At 41.6% G+C, this 16697-nt stretch overlaps 1 protein-coding gene across 1 annotated transcript; it reads right to left on the reverse strand.

Moving 5' to 3' along the window:
• Positions 1 to 315: 315 nt before the first annotated feature.
• Positions 316 to 16382, reverse strand: GPR89B (G protein-coupled receptor 89B). The gene is made up of 14 exons (XM_084506190.1): positions 16136 to 16382; positions 14354 to 14413; positions 13398 to 13501; positions 11892 to 11998; positions 10900 to 11001; positions 7776 to 7896; positions 7410 to 7490; positions 4760 to 4869; positions 3434 to 3522; positions 2972 to 3064; positions 2537 to 2632; positions 1877 to 1966; positions 1140 to 1205; positions 316 to 979 (listed from the first exon to the last, which is right to left on the reverse strand). The coding sequence occupies exons 1-14, from the start codon at positions 16175 to 16177 to the stop codon at positions 773 to 775; spliced, it is 1368 nt and encodes a 455-aa protein (XP_084362316.1). The 5' UTR covers positions 16178 to 16382; the 3' UTR covers positions 316 to 772.
• Positions 16383 to 16697: the final 315 nt, after the last annotated feature.

Here is a 16697-nt window from a genome sequence, read left to right on the forward strand (position 1 = left end):
AACATATAAGGTAAACACATTTATAACAGAGAAGGTAAACAAGGCATAGCTGTGATCTTTGACTTCAAGCTGAACTCAAGCAGGAGTCAACAGGAATCCAAAGCCTCTGTTCCATTTATACAGGCAGGGGAAACTAAGTTGAGATTCAGCAACAGACAGCTAAGCTCCAGCTGATAACAGCAAGTACTAACGATATACAGATGTTCCTTCAACTTCTCTCCATTTCACTTCTGCTAGGCAGTAAACCCCAGCCACTTTCTAGCTCACTTCCAAATAAATATTTCATGCTGACAAAAAACAACTCTGATGCTTGCATGAGATATTACAAAAGCTTATTTAATTCCACAGACACCCACAACCAGTTCAGGAATTATCATCCTCTGAATCCCAATTATGAGTTGCTTTTCAAAAAGAAAAATCACATTTCCTTGATGCCTTCTATGAAGATGTTCTTCTAAAACCAAGAGGTCTTATATCAGACAGCCTATTATGTAATTTCTGATCCCCCTAGATACTGGTGTACTATGGATTCCCTTTATTCCTCGGCAATGAATTATCTCACATTCAGTTGTGCGTTCCCTTTCCTTCAGGCTGTGGCACCTAAACAAAATGAGCCACAGGGCTTGATTGAAGACCTGTGGAAGTTCAAAGAGCCAGTTACACTGCTGGAATGTACAGAACAGTCATGGCTCTCTTCAAGTTTTGCAGTCCACAGGAGATGCAGCAGTCCAGCAGAAAGGACAAAAGAGCAGTGAGTGACTGCAGTCCTTACTCAGAGGGCCATATGCTTTTCTGGAGCTTGTTTGTGTGCTAAGTAGAGAAAGAGGATACTGGATAGTGCACTAACTAGGAATATCACATCAAACCAACGATGATAGAAGTTGAACTGGAGCTCTCCCAGGACTTCTGTTATAATAGTGCGATACTCCAGAGGCATACTCATCCGAATCAGGAGCACTGATGATACAAAATACATACCCTGTAAATTAAAAAAAGATAAACTAGCAATTGTTTCACAACTGGCTATGTGGTTAAGATGGGTCAGCACATAAAGACTATTATCTCCATATATATGCACACAAATGTGTACATACACATAAAAGTATACAGGTGTTATATGTATGGTTCTGCATACTCACCATGATCTGTGCTAAAAGCAGTACAATAACATTGGAGGACTTGCTGCTGGAAATGGCATAGAAGAACTAGAAAAAAAAAGAAAGTACTGGAAATAAGTAATTCAACAATGATTCCTTACGATATCATGAAAGCAGCATGCCATTCAGTAGATTTAAAAAAACAAAACAAAACAAAACAAAAACAACAACAACAAAAAAAAAACATAGGCATGTTTTTTGGAGAAGTGCCTGTACCTACTTTCAGAAACCTGCATTCTTAAACATGAATCTCCTAAGCCAGTGGCAGGCACCACATAATAGAAGTCATAAAAAGATACATTCATATTTAAGCTTAGGCATCAAAAGTCAGGTCATCATGATAAGTCACATGTCTCAAGTTAATGCCTTCCCAGTTTGATAAAAAGAACTAGCAATTCAAATTAGGCCATCTAAATCCTTTTAATCACAATCTCAGCAACTTTACTAATAAACCTTGGCTATAGCATCATTTTGAACCCATGCTTACATTTAACATCACATTGAACATCTACATTTCTTCCTGAGAATAACAATAAAAACTGACTGGGGAAATACAGTGCAAAAGATGTTTTGCCTCCCTCTGCATGGATTTACATTCAGATATTAAAAACATAAGTGTGTACTGAACGTTTACACAGTATATGCTCTGTCTAAAGTTAAAGACCTGATAACAGTTTTCCTCACCAAAAAACACGTAAGATGGTCCTGGCCAAACCTACCTTTGTAAGTGTAATTAACAAGCCTCTGATAGAGGTGACAATGATTATTCCAACGAGAATAAAGGAAATGTGTTGAGACCAGAATTTCACCTGTATCAACAAGAGAAATACAGTTAAGTCTCTAACACTAACCCCATTTACACCACATTGTATAGCTGCCAATTCTTCAGGATCTCTTTGTTTTCTAATTGCACTGATATCCATTGCAGACAAGTTTACATAACAGACATTTTCAAAATTATAATAGCAATCGATTACTTTTAACACACAAGAAATATAGATATAACTTACACAAATCACAAAGAACCCTGTACTTATAGGGATAGATTTTAAAAGTGCAGATTACGGAACGTCTACATGTACAGGCAAATGTAATTACTCTGCAGATAAATATATTCATCTAAGCAGGGCAACTAGCATGTTTCTATTTGCCCAAAACAAGCACGCACATCACTGCCTCTCTGGCAAGACCACATCACCCTCCCAGCATAATATCAGTTTAAAAACGAAGTTCATGGTGCATTTTCCTTTCCTTTTCCATAAGTTGGAAGCCAAAGATGCATTCTCAGGGCTCTATCACTCCTACGTTATTGGCAGTATGATTTTATTTACTTAAGGTAGGAATTACTGAAAGGAGTGTAAGGATTAATAAATTCTCACATCAAACTGGATTCCCAAATAATTTACAGTGATCTCAATTCCTCTTGTGACTGGATCTGTCTTCCCCACACGGTCAAAGACGATATTGATAGTTGCCTGCAAGACAGAGATGGATTTACATTCAAACACGTACATAAAAAGTGCACCTCGCTGCTACCTGTGAGACTCTTGCTTTGCATGACTGAGGGGAGGAGCAGCTGGGTACTCTAAAAAGGTGCAAAACTACACACACCTAAGAAATACTTGCCTAAGGTTCTCCAAAAAGACAGATGCAGAGCTTTATTTAAAAAAATGTGATATTTTCATTCAGAATTTCCAGAAGCAAGGTTTTAAGTAGACTAGAACCTTACTTAATGCAGTGCACATATAGCGTAATCTATGCAGGGTATGACACTTGCATACATCCATATAAATCACGGTAAATAATTTACATACCATGAAGATTTTCCAGACACAGTAGATGGAGAAAAAGTAACCCAGAAAATTAAAATATTTTCCCTGGAAAGTTTTGGAGTACTCTATTCTCTCCTGGAGATACAAAAGGGAGGAGGGGGAAACAGAGCACAAAGAAAAATATCATTACCATGATCACCCACAACACAACACCATACATTTTAATGGTGCACCAACAGTGGCAACTACACCTTTATCCTTCTACAGCTCTAAATTCAGAGGTTTCTGAATGACTTTAGGAACAAGGGGCATGCTCTAACGTATATCTAAACTGGAAATAAACTGTCATCAAGACCCGAAACTAAACAAACAGATTCTCACTCCACCGTATCACAATATTTCAACATTCACCTACTAAACAGCTTACAATTTCCTGTAACATACATTCTCTTTCAAGCCACTCTGGCCCCCAGCGCCCATCTGGGCAGTTACTTTGGTTTGTACCTTTGTTGCATGCAGGTCAGCAGTTTCCAGAAAAAGCTGCCGACTCAGCTCTTCTAGGGCATCCACTTCTTGCTGGATAAGGGACAGATCTGGCAAACCAGCATAGTCAAGGCTAGCATACATCAGAAATTCTTAATTAAAAAGAAAACATTCCCTGCCTTCACCCCATAAGCCACGTCTAATAGTCTGACTACTTTTATGATCCAGATCAGTTTTCTGATTCAGTCTTAGTGCTCCTTGCACCAAGGGTCCTAATGCACCCAAAGAAATCTCAAGGATACCTATCTTGCACAGTACTCTATTTTAAGAAGGCAAGTAACAGACAGCATTTAGGCAGTTAAACAACAAGCTCTTTATTCCTCTGCCTAGGGAACATGGTGCAGAACCAGAGCTCTCTAAGACCACTGCTCCAAAGTGATCAGTATCCCTTGTCATCAGAGTACATTATATGTCACTCTCCCATCATCTTCAAAACCAAAACCACTGCCACTGCCTAACTGCCCCAGGAAATTAGTGACTATCATGAAAAGTCTAGTAAAATAGCAAAATTTTGATTTTAACAGCCAGTGGAAAAGGAAAGGAAGAGGACTCCTTGGCCTTAAATATACAAACTGTGCACTTGAAATGGTCTGGAAAAAATTCTTGGTAGGCAATAGCAAGTTAGAGAAATACAGAGCCTTGTAATTGCTCTTGAATTCCTTCTACCCCTTTCACATGGGCAGAACAATGTCTGTTCACCTGCTCTTATCCACCTTTTTGTGAAACTGCTCATGGCTTGCCAACACAGCCAAAAAGCCAACTATGGGCTGGGTAAATTATTTCTGCACCTCAGACGGTGCTGTTGTTTTGCCCAACTATGCCACTAATTCTCCACCCTGGAAGACTGTATTTCAAGTTATGAAAAAAATATGCAAGCAGGTAAGTTGCGTGAGCCAAGGATACATCAGAACAGAAAACTTCCTCCCACTCCAGTGTTGTGACAGGGTAGACATCTGCAATGTGACACAGCAAGTGTGTACATATGTCCTGCAACCTGCTGTACACCTCGACTGTGGTAATGTAACAGCACATTTATATGGTCGGGCAGCAGCATACAACTCCCAAGTGTCTCTGTAAAACTGTGTGTTCAATCCCTGGGCAAAAGGTGAGACGATACAGTGCTAGAGAGCAAACTTCCCAGAAGCCATGAAGACTTTCACTCTGACCTTAGAATGTGTGGAAACACAAGTGCTTCATAACCCGCTTATCTACGGCTCTTCCTTTCAAAAGAAATGAAGACTTGGAGCCGCCTCCCAGGGCAGGTGCCAGCATGCAGATGAAGGATACTTTCACTGCCTGCAACAGATGTTGTAACACTTTTTATCATTCCCCAGAAGCCAGTGGGTTTGTTGTGCACTTCTCCTCTCTGGAACATTGTCCTGTGAGCCACTGCTATCCTGCAAGAACAGAAAACACAAGACTTTATTCCTAAAGTCTTTTTATAGAAAAGAAAAAAACAACAACAAAAACATCAACAACCAAAAAAAAAACAGTTCCTCAGAAGACACTGTTAAACTAAATTCACTGCAAACAGATGCCGCCTTTTTATTTCCCTAAGCACCAATCTTGCTTCATAACATTATCTTGATTAGCTCTGGAATAGAGCCCAGATCTAATCAAGCAAGATTCAATGAGACACTTCCTAAGACTTCTATTCAGAATTCTGCTTCAACGCTTGAAGGGATTTACATCCAATTAAAAGTAAATATTCAAATGGCTTTCTCAGTCACGTGATTAGTCACTTTCTTCAAACACATGACTGTGCTAACTCAAATTTAGGAACTGAAAAAATTCTCATGCCCCTCTCTCCCCTTGGACACCTCTATCATGTTCCGCCTCCTCCAGAGAAGCGTGAGCACTGGGTGGTTTGCAGCAGCACTCTCTGATATGCTGTCACTCACTACTAGGCTGCATGACAAGCTCTTATGAAGCAGAAACACATAAATCCATTATTGGACTGAACCACTGGACGCTCACAGTGAACTGAACATGACTTCTAAAACTCATCCAATACTACAGCAGCAGCTGCATATTGTCCCTCACACTCTCATGTGTACTGCAGCATAATTCCTAAAAGCACTGTTGGCTTCTGGCCTTGTTCACTTACATTTCTCTCTACTGAGATTTGTAAGCCAGCTATCCATCTACTCCTCAACTGAAAACTGTTCATAGGATTGTCAAGGCAATCCAGTTTGACAGTGTTCAGTCCCTTCTTTGTAGCTGCAGCCAGCATCACTAAATTTGGCACTGAGCCCTCTACAAGGTTGTTGATAAGCAGTGTAATAAAAAAATAATAATAAATCACTTCTTCACACACAGAAGAAACACCCATGGGGCACTCCTCACAGCACATATGCCCATAGACTGCAAATAACAGAGATCTAAAATAATCTAATTCCTCACAGTAGCTGCAAAATATAAGCAATAATTGCATTTTTAATCCTTGTTATCTGTCCAGTACGTGGTTCCCCCTTTCCATCCCAAATGAACAACAGCATTGCAGCAGAACTGCATCTATGTCAAGGTGAAGTATGATATATGCGATATATCCATTTCAGGTGCTCTGATTTGACTTTGATATGAGGTAACATAAAGCAACGGTGTCACATAACTTAGGCATTCTGAACTTGAGACTTAGTTCTGCAAGGATGAGCATAAAGAACCTCCAAGGTTAAAGGCAAGTTTCTATAATGCTTCAACTGAGTACACTCAGGAAGGACAGAACAATAATTCCTGTGCAAAATGAATTAGTGAAAACAACTTTCAACAACTATCTCCAGAAAATGCTAGTCCCAGAAATCCTTACTTTTAACCCCACGTGACCCTCCCCCAGATCAGAGGTCCAAAAAATGCTGTACAAAAGAGCAGTTGGAAGCAGCACTACCCAGAAATCTTTCAGCTCCAGTGCCAGTATGTTGTTATGCTCCCAGTCAATTATATCAATCAATTAAACCTCTCCATTTAAATAAATTCTCTCTCTACTTACTGTCTCACACATCACCACACATACTGAGTTAACATTTGTTCACCACTTAACATTTCCAAAAGGGAAGAAAGAAGATATGCTTTGACTACACTTTCATATGCTAATACTGATCAGCACATATGCATGCTGGTGACTAATTCAGCAAGGTTATGCTACCTTGTAATACGTTAAAAGGTTCCATTAAAACATGAGTGCACCAAAAGTAAAGATTTGGGGGTTGTCATGAGAATTCAATGTCAGACACACAGACCTTCGAAGAGACATGGATAATTTTATTTATTCTGTACAACTGGTAAGGCATGAAATATGCCATTTGTAACAGCACACAAAAATTCTTTTAGTGTAAATGCAAGTACATTGTTTTCTGAAAGTAGCTTTTTCACTTGGGGTGCAGGGAATAAGCTAGATCAACAACAGCAGAGTTCTGGCAGGATGCCTGTACACTACACTACATTCACATTAGCAACGTTTTGCGAATCCACTGAACTTAACTAATATTTTTGCAAATGGCAAGGTTTATATAGCTGTGTCCACGCCAGCTCACTAGTGTGCTTCAGCTTTGACCCAGAAACTTCAATATGTGTGAACTAATTGCTGTACCAAAACTGCCAGTAAGAGAGACCGACTGTGGTGGATTAAGGGTTATTTATTCATCAGGAGAGAAAAGTACATGTCTTAGACTAGTCAAGTTGCCATCAGAGAGAACTTGTCTGGGAAGCCTAATCTGTGCCACTGTGGTAAGAAAGGGTGATATTAGAGCACAGGACTAGGAAGAAACCAAAGTTGCTTATGCAAAAATAAACCGTACAGCTCCCACCTCACTCAGCCACCTGATTTACTGGAACATCTAGCCCTGAAGACTAAAAGTTTCGGTAATTTGAAGACTATCTTACACCATGCTGACTGCAAACTCTTGAAATAAATCGTCTCATGCTACTGCTGACTTCTCACCTTTTTTTCTTGCTAACAATCATATCCATAGTCTGAAGGAGTCGTCGCTCCAAAGCGAGAATATCTGCATCTGTCACATTCCTGCAAAATGGAGACACCCAGTTAGGCCTGCTATCCCATTCCAGGGGAAACACAAATATGCTTATGGAACAAGGAAGAGAGAAACTTGTATGAATAGAACACACTCCAGTGATGGAAAATGGCAATAGCTAGAGTCAGCATACTTAGAGCATAGAAAACAAAAAGTTGTCACAAAAGCCTAAAGGATGGGAAAATGGCAACAAAACAAAACACTTCAGTCAATCCACCAGGAAAAGCAGAATAATCTCAAAAGGTGGACAAAGTATTTCACAAGGCTGCAATTACCTGAGAAAGTAGGACATGTAAGTGTATGGACAGTTGACAGCACCAAATCCTGACAGCAAAGCCATGAGTGTCACCCCAATCACACCCACGCGGCTGATGAGCTGTTCTATAGACAGAATTCCTGTGAGATGAGAAACACAGCATCAATAACCAGTTGCTCTCTTCATTCTGCTCCGCAGTTACACAATGTTAGGGATTGGAAGGGACCTTGAAAGATCATCTAATCCCCAAGTTGGTGCCTTCATGAAACAATACACATACAGAGCTGTCTAATGAAACCAGCTACCTTCACGCTGCAACGACCAGAGGTAATATGAAGAATAGACACAGAGTACGAAAACAAAGAGGTGACATTTTCTGATGGAGACTTTCTACCATGCTTAAAAACAGGGATGGGAAACTCAGGCTATGAGGAAGCTTCAGAGTGATCTGAAGGGGACTACTGGTCGATGCTGTGGTCCTAAATTATTAAAACACTAGTGATTGGACTTTGCTGAGGTGGGAAGACAGATTATCTGCCAGACACTATGAAGCAGGCATCTTCGGCAAAGCCACTTCTGCAAAAAACAGGATTAGAATTACTAAAGGAGTTGCTCCTGGCAAATTGGCCCAAAAAAACCTCTCTGGACCATAGCGAGGAAGCCTTATCCTACCAACCATCAGACATCCTCCCCGTATCTGCTGCAACTCGTGCTTTTAAGTCAGTAGAGGTGACCACAAAGCAGGCATTCTGTCTGAACACAAGATGAACTTTTAAACATATATTCACTAAACAGCATGAAGGTCAACCCTGTGCTGCAACCAGCAGCAAGCACTGAGATCACTTTTATTCTTCCCAGCCTACACAGAGCTCCACTCATCTTCTCAGGACACAGTGCCATGTGCTATTAAGCATCACTCACTTTTTAGAGAGTTCCTTATAGAGTAGCTGCTACACACAGCACATTTGGAGCTTACATGGTTGCAAAGCTGAGATGGCCAAGCGCCAAGCCGCATTTCATGCTTCAGAGAAGAGGAATAAATGATGAAAACACAGCAAAAGGACTTGACAAAGGGAGACTGAGACACCCAGTCATGTGCAGCTGCACAGAGATTTACACCAGCTACAGAATGTGCTACAACACACTGGCCTTTTGCCCCACACACTGTCAGATAGCAGCAGTTAAAACAGAGGTGCCTTCAAAATGATACGACATTCCACCAGCTAAAGCAATGCTCCCCCATAACATTCACAGCATCCCTGCTCTTGTGATCAGGTCACATAAAACACATGCTTTATAACCTCAGATGAAGATAAGGGTCTCACACCAGTACGTAATCCAAGTAAGGAATAACCTCTCTACGCTGAGCTCCCAAACTCAAGTCTACAAAGTCCTACTACACAAACTGCATATAGTCATACTACATCATCTAGGGCTCCTGACACAGAGCCCTGGTGCCCAGTGCATTTACCAGCTGCAGCACAGTGCCAACACCATCCCCAGGTAAAGCAACTCCAACTAAGGAAGCCAGTGCATGTACTTTAAAGGGCTTCCACAACAGGATCCTACACATCTGAATCAGGACAAAGCCCTGCCATTGCCTTGTCAGTACATCAGCACCCCAGCAGTATTGCAGGACAAGAAGTTCAGTATCCTTTCCTCCTAACTTCTGTCTACACCTGGCAGGATAAGGCACTGTGTAGCTGTTAAGTGGAGGTACTATCTTGTAAAGCAGAAGATAAAAAACAGAAACAAGAGAAACACTACCAGTTATGGAAATCTGCAGTCGTTACTCAATTCCACAGAACCTTTTCAGCAGTCTGAATTGGGATTACCTAAACCCTATAGCTAAACTCCCATTGGGTTATTATGTTCTGCCAAGTCAAGCTCCTTCTGCAGTTGAAGTGGATACACTTTTTTCTTGGCAACGAAACACTGTGCAGAGTGATCTGTGCTATTTACAAGCTACTGTACTTCACTGGCAAATGACACAATTATAAAACACAGATACACACTTTCTCTTAGGTAACTTTCAGGATCACAGAGGAAAGGGTGAGCAGACTCTATAGCAATTGTTATCCTTCGATTTTTAACCTTATAAATGAGCACGAAATAAAGTAGCCTCACAAAGAATAGAGAGATTAAGCTGATGGATATCTATGCTGACAGACACGTTAACCAATTTAAGTGAAACTGCCTGAATCTTTCCTGTTGAGAAAAACACAGAAACAATTCTCTGGCACTGGGGATAATGGCAGGATAAGTTACACAGGAAATCCAGGTAACAACTAGTCCTTTCTAGGTCTAAAGCACACCCAGGTGTCCCTTACAAGACTGTAGAAAGCCTCAGTTATGCACATGCTGAAAAGATCTGTCGGGACCCCAACTATTCCAGGTCCACACAGTATCTTCACACTATAAATATTCTTGATTCCATGAGTGCAATGCAGAGATACCTAAGCTAATTCTGCATATAAATAGCTCCGGTATCCAGCAGGACTTATCACCTCACATTCTAGTACCATGCAACTGTGCTGTCTGTGGACTCAGGTGGTGTACGAAGCTGTACCGAAGCTAATATGCCCTGCCAGACACGTTGCTAGCTACAGTCTAAATAGCTCTGCTGTTTGGAACTCTGCCATGTTTCATCAACTGGCCTGTCAGCCACCTATGTTAAATTGATCTGATTTCAGTCACAAAGAAAAAAAGATAATCAGACTGACAACACTCAGATGAAGGATTGCTTGTCAATTCTATTTTTAGAGTACATTAGTCTCCACAAGAAAAATAACAAGTGAAGAAAAACTGCGATCAACTTGTAGCCACAAAACGTCATACGTTTTGTGGATATGAAGGAAACTCCTCAAGAAGTACAGTGTTCCTGCAGACCTTAGGCTGTTAGGACTCATCCACTTCCCTAAAGTTTTTCTGTGGTACTGGGAGAAAACTTATGCAAATAATTCAGGTATATCCAACTATTTCTGTCTGACAACATTCAGATTCCATGTTTCAAATCAGACCGAGTTGCAAGAACTACTTTCTACAGTCCCAAATGTAGAGCTAAATTAAAGCTCCAAGATAAAGGTCAGATTAGCAAAGACTATTTTCAGGAGGAAAGGGATGAACAAAGATACGCAACTCACCGTGTTTTGGGCTGAGGATGGGAAATGGATCCCCCAGCTTCCAGAAGAAATACATGAATGTCAACCATAGAACACATGCAAAAAGTAGTTTCTGTCTGTGCACTAATGGAAAGGAAAAAACAAAAACAGCGCTTTAAAGAAGTTCATCCTTTAAGGCTTTTTCAAGCTTGCAAAATCACTAAACATTGGTCCAAAGGCTGCTTTGAACACAGGTAGCCAAAACAGGTGCCACCAGACAAACCCAGAGCTAGCAGTATGCACCCCTTCACTTCCTGCCAAACTCCTGCTCGAGACACCACCACCTTTTGAAAGAGCTAACACAGCGACACACCACTTTGGCTTTTCCCTAGGGATGCACAAAGATGCCTGTGCTGTGAACAGGGAACCACTTGGCTGCATCTTTCTTGTGAGACGTTGAACATGAAACTTGGAAACTTCATTATAATGCCAAAACTACATATTTAATACTCCCAACCTATATACCTGAGTGTGATGAGTATCAATAGCTTAAGGTTAAATGTGCATTAGCACATGGAAGAGGCCTCAACCAGACAGTAGTACACACACACACACACACCAAAAAAAAAAAAAAAAAAAAAAAAAAAAAAAAAAAAAAAGGTCATGTATTGAGCTTTCCTGCCTTATTTCTTTTACCCCTTAACAGAACACAGGCTTGCCAACGTCTCCCAGGCTTGGCTGCAAGCTTAAAATTGTAAAGGAACAAATTCCAGTAACATTACTCCCAAGCACCAATCTTTGTCAAAACCCAGAAAGAAAAGCTACATGTGTTGGGGTCAGGTAAAGTATCCCCTAACTATTCAATAAATAGTTAATGCTCAGGCACTAAGTTCCACGCAGAAGTTAACTAGCTAGGAAAAAGTTAGGGGAAGAATAGAAATACAGGAATAGTGACACCTCTCTCAAAAAAAAAAAATCTCACTTGTATGCATAGTCTCAAATTAGCAGCCCCATTGTGTAAACCAAGTACTCACATAATCTGATATTGCTCACAACAAAGTAACCGATGTAGAAGGGTACCATGAAGACTAGGATGAGCAAAATGACACACAGGTTCAGCTTCCAGTGAAAATATCGAGAGCTAAAACAAAGCCAAAATACAGATCAGCACGCTATAACACAGAAAATTTCTCAAAGAATCACATCTCAATGAAATTCTTGCAACTAAATCATACGTTGGATAATATTGGCCTAGCATGTAGCATATTCTGTTGGTTTTGTTTTTTTTTCCACCATACACAGCTCAAGAATGCGTATTTCAAAACTAACAACTACCCCGAAAAATCTGCTATTTTCAAAAATACTCTATTTTCTGAAGTGATTAATGCTGGTTGCATCATGATTCATCTGGTGTACTACTTGCCTAGTTGAACATTAGGTCAAAATGATGTATAAGAAATAATTAATTTTGAAATGAATGGCCGAGTCAAAAATGGCTAATTCAAATAGAAAAGATTAAAAATACTTACTGTTCACAACTTGGTATGTTTCAAAGTGCATTTTTTCACATACAAGACATTGCCAAGAGTTTAAAACACACACACACACACAATCAATACTCCTCTGACCAAAAGATATTAGCCAAATCAAGAAGATATTCATCTTGTTTGAATTGACTTTTCACTTAGTTTTCACAGAAAAATACATGTCCAGTTCCCAATACACACCCATACCCTGTTCATTCCTCAGGGAAGAAGAACATCAGAGGATCCGTGTCACCTCTCCCCTAGCTAATTCAGAGGCAGACATTTTCATCTACACTGATTTCCAACCCTTTATTGAAGCTCATGAAAGCATTCTCCACAGTGATCTCTCTGACTGCAAGCTCTACAGATTAATAACGTGCAGTCAAAACTACCATTACCTTTTTATCAGTTTTGAACTTCGTGCCTTTCAACTCCTTTGATTGCTCTCTTAGCCTTGTATGATGAGAGACAATGAACAGGAATCCCAGGTAACCTCTACGTGTTACTGTTCTACCTTCTCTCTCCTGGTGATTTCTGAAGTACTCAGTTTTTACCAGCCCCTCTGTCAAGGGAGGATGTGCCTTTGATTCACAAAGACTGTAGTACTACATAAGCCCAGTTTTCACTCCACAATTAGCTTCACATCTTATTGTTTTGACCAATGCAAAAAAAAAGTGCTTACAGTTTTTACAGTCCTTAACATCTAAAATGTGCTCTTCAGCATGATCTGAAGTTTCACAACACTCCCATGAAAGAAACTGTTCTTTCATTTCACAAATGGAAAAAGCCAAAGATTAAAGCCTTGCTATTAGTCCACACCAATAAGTGGCTGCATGGAAAATCAGGAATTTAGGGCTTCTAGTCTCATGTTCTGACAAACAAATCCAGTTCAAATATCTTTGTTGAGTTGTTGACAATTTTCTCACAGAATTTCTGCAACCAAAATCTCATCTACCCATGAAGCTGCTGCTGAACACTAGGCAGGCTAGTCCTTCAGTCAGCTCCCAAACTCACCTGCTGTTCAGCACCCCCAAAATCTCAAAGATGATGAGCTCAAACATAGTACAAGAGAAGGCAAAAGTCACAGAGAAGATCACCTGCACAACATATTGTCGCACCTGCAATGAAGAAAATAAGCCAGAGATTTCAGGCATTTCCCTTCATAGAATGGCATCCTGATATCCCTGAAGTAAAAAAAAATTAGTCACGAGGTAAAATTGCACACAACTCTTGCTTCAAGGCACCTCGCATTTTATCGAAATGGAAGAACAACAGCCTGTTAGAAACCAGAGGGCAAACCCAGAAGATGCTCAGTATTATACTGTTTGAAGCTATCATCATATTTAACAAAGATGCCTTACACAGAAGGGACTTCAAGCGTGTAATGCCCTAGGGCAACTTGACTAACAATAGGCCCTTGCTATTGAGCTCCATGCTCTTTACCTTAGATTTAAAAATAAGATATGTATCAGAAAAACTTCGGGGGGTTGAAAGTGGCTTGTACTTATGCCACCTCTTGTCTAGACTATATTTTCTTACAGCTCCCTAGGGATAAGACAGTTTTGTCCCAACCAATCCTCAACAATTCAGCCATAACAAACACATCCCACCAAGGTGAAAGTTTAATTTGATTTTGACTCAGAAATTCTACAATTATGTAAGGCAAGCTTACTCAAGCAAAAGGGAAAACCTTCTATTACCCCAGGTCTTCCTCCACTTGTTTTTTTTAATTTAACAGTTTCCAATATAGAAACTCTCAGTGGCCCCAGAAAAAAATACATTTCCCTAGATACCAGGAGCCTTTTAAATACAAGCACAGAGGAAATGAAAAAGAAAGTAACTGTAAAGACAACTAGGAATAAGATAAGAGAGCTTAAAGAGAGGAAAAAGGCCAGAAGCAGTTTTAAGGGTATTGCAATAACAGGGCGTAATTTTAAGATACAGAATTGTAATGAAAGGCCCCTTCTTACCTCGTAATCTTTGAAGAGCTTGCGCATGAAGAATAGCCATCCAAATCCAAAGAACAGCACCTGCAAAAGAGGTGAAGCACTTGACATTTATATCCAGCAACTTGCAGAATATGAAGCTGCTCAACTCCTGACTGTAGATTAAAGAAATGGAAGGAACAGAGCTGAACCAACACACCCAAGCTCTACAGAAGATTAACCCTGCCATGGTACCACGTAGAGAAGAATATTTTAAATATTCAACAGTAGCAGGTATAAAAGCCTATCATCTTAAAGAAGATTGAGCCAAGACAGCTTTTCTCTGTATTCCTAACTTCTCAGTACCTCAGTTCCTGGCCTGCCAGAACCTTTGCACTGCTGTTTCTTGTTTCACACTCCTAATCTACAGAAGCAAAGTTTATAGTTTTTACAGGAAACACAGTAGTGGAGGCAAAGCAAACACCTGAATGACCACATTATGTATCTTGCAGTGATATGCAAATCTTATAAAAAAGTCTACTTCCTCAGCATGGCACATGCATTTGATTTTTCTGGAGGGGTCTTAACACTAAATCAGACTATACTCTGACAGAATGTGGGAAAAGGGTGTTAAAAGCATCTCTATGGTAGGAAAAAGACAGTGCTGAATAGCTCAAACTTTAATCTGGAGTTGTAGAAAGCCACATAGAAAAGCTAGCTGAAGCAGGACAAGCTAATAATGCTTTGCATTTCAAAGGATCTCAGAGCACTCTCCAGGACTTAGTTAAGTTTCAGAACACACCCGAGATGGACTTAACATCCCAGCCATTTTGCAGAGTTTTGCAAACTTAAAATAAATACAAATTATGCAATGCAGCCCAAACTAATTACCCTTCTTAACCCAGAAAAAGGAGCCTATGTTGTCAGGCCTTGGGTAACCACATCTATTCCTCAGAAGACTGAAAACAAGTGTAACGATTTAGAAGAACCCAATCCAAAAGAGAATTCACGATGTATTTAAGTTATCTTTGAATAAACCAAAGAGAAGAATCATTGTATGTCAGTAAGACAGCATTTGGACAGAGCACGTGGAAAGGCCAGAGCTGTCTCCCCGTGAAGGCAGGGCACTTTCAAAGACAAAAATTTAGGGATGCATGTAGGTGATTTCCTCGTGCATGAGAGGCAACTGGATGCCAGCAGTGGCACAGCAGAACACAGTGTAGATGTAGATTTCAGATGTATAGCTTAGTGATACAGTTTAGTGAAAGACTTGTTAACGTTAGGTCAGAGGTTGGACTAGGTGATCTCGGAGGTCTCTTCCAACCTAGCTGATTCTGTGATCTACAAGCAAGGAACTCCTGGAGGGCTGGGCGAGCACCACCAGGCTCACTGCCCTGAGAGCAAAACTGGGCTAGGACTGAGGCCTGGAGACTGACAGCAGGTAGCACAGCTGGTTGGAGAGGGCTGCAGGCGCTGACAGGAAAATGACGAGAAAAGGCAATTTATTGCACGAGCCCCCTGTAAGCCAAAGCATGGTAACACGGTCATATTCACATACAGACGATCCACATTTAACAGCTGGGGAGGAGAAAGGAGAGGAAAACTTATAAATAAATAAACGAAACAGAGCAAAGAGATGAGCAACAACGCTAACGTATGACATTATACACCAGTATCAGGCTGAGGAAGAGACGGCGGCCACCACTGCGCACGCGCGCCCTCGCGCCCCGCCCACTCCCCCCCAGAGTCCCAACGGCCGCTTCCGCAGCCGGCCCGGCCCGTCGCGGCCCGGCCGGCTCAGCGCCCCCCCTCCGCCCGCCCCGCTACCTGGGAGGTGACCATGATGGCGGAGTCGATGAGGAAGCTCATGGCGGACCCCGCGCCGCCGCCGGCCGCCGCCCCGCTCCCGGCACCGCGCTCCTGCCGCTGGCTGCAGCGCGCAGGCCCGGGGAAGGGTGAAGGGGCGGGGCGAGGGCGAGAAGCCGCCCCCCGCCCGGGGAGAGGGTGTGGGGAGTGCCTCGGGACACGGGCAGGCGACCTGCGCTGAAAGCCTCCTCGAAACTGATGATGGGGATGTTAAAAAGAAAGATAATAAAAACAAGCGGAATAAAGTTGGTTATAATAAAGAAAAATAAAAATAGTAAAACTTTAAAAATGCGTGTCCCTCACGTTTCTCCTCGGGGGAAGCAGTCCCGCCAAAGATGGCGCCCCTGGGCAGAGCCCACGCAGCCCCGTCCCCAGCTGGGGAGCAGGGGGTGAGTGTGAGCTGGGCGCTTGCTGCAGGCAGCATTGGAGCCCGCAGCCAGGCACTGAGTTACTTCCCTGCCTGCATCCTGCCCGCTGGCGGAGGTGCCTGTCTGCCCCCAAGAAGTGCACGAAGGAGCCGAGG

This window comes from Aythya ferina (genome assembly GCF_964211825.1).
Source record: "Aythya ferina genome assembly, chromosome: 1".
Taxonomy (NCBI): domain Eukaryota; kingdom Metazoa; phylum Chordata; class Aves; order Anseriformes; family Anatidae; genus Aythya; species Aythya ferina.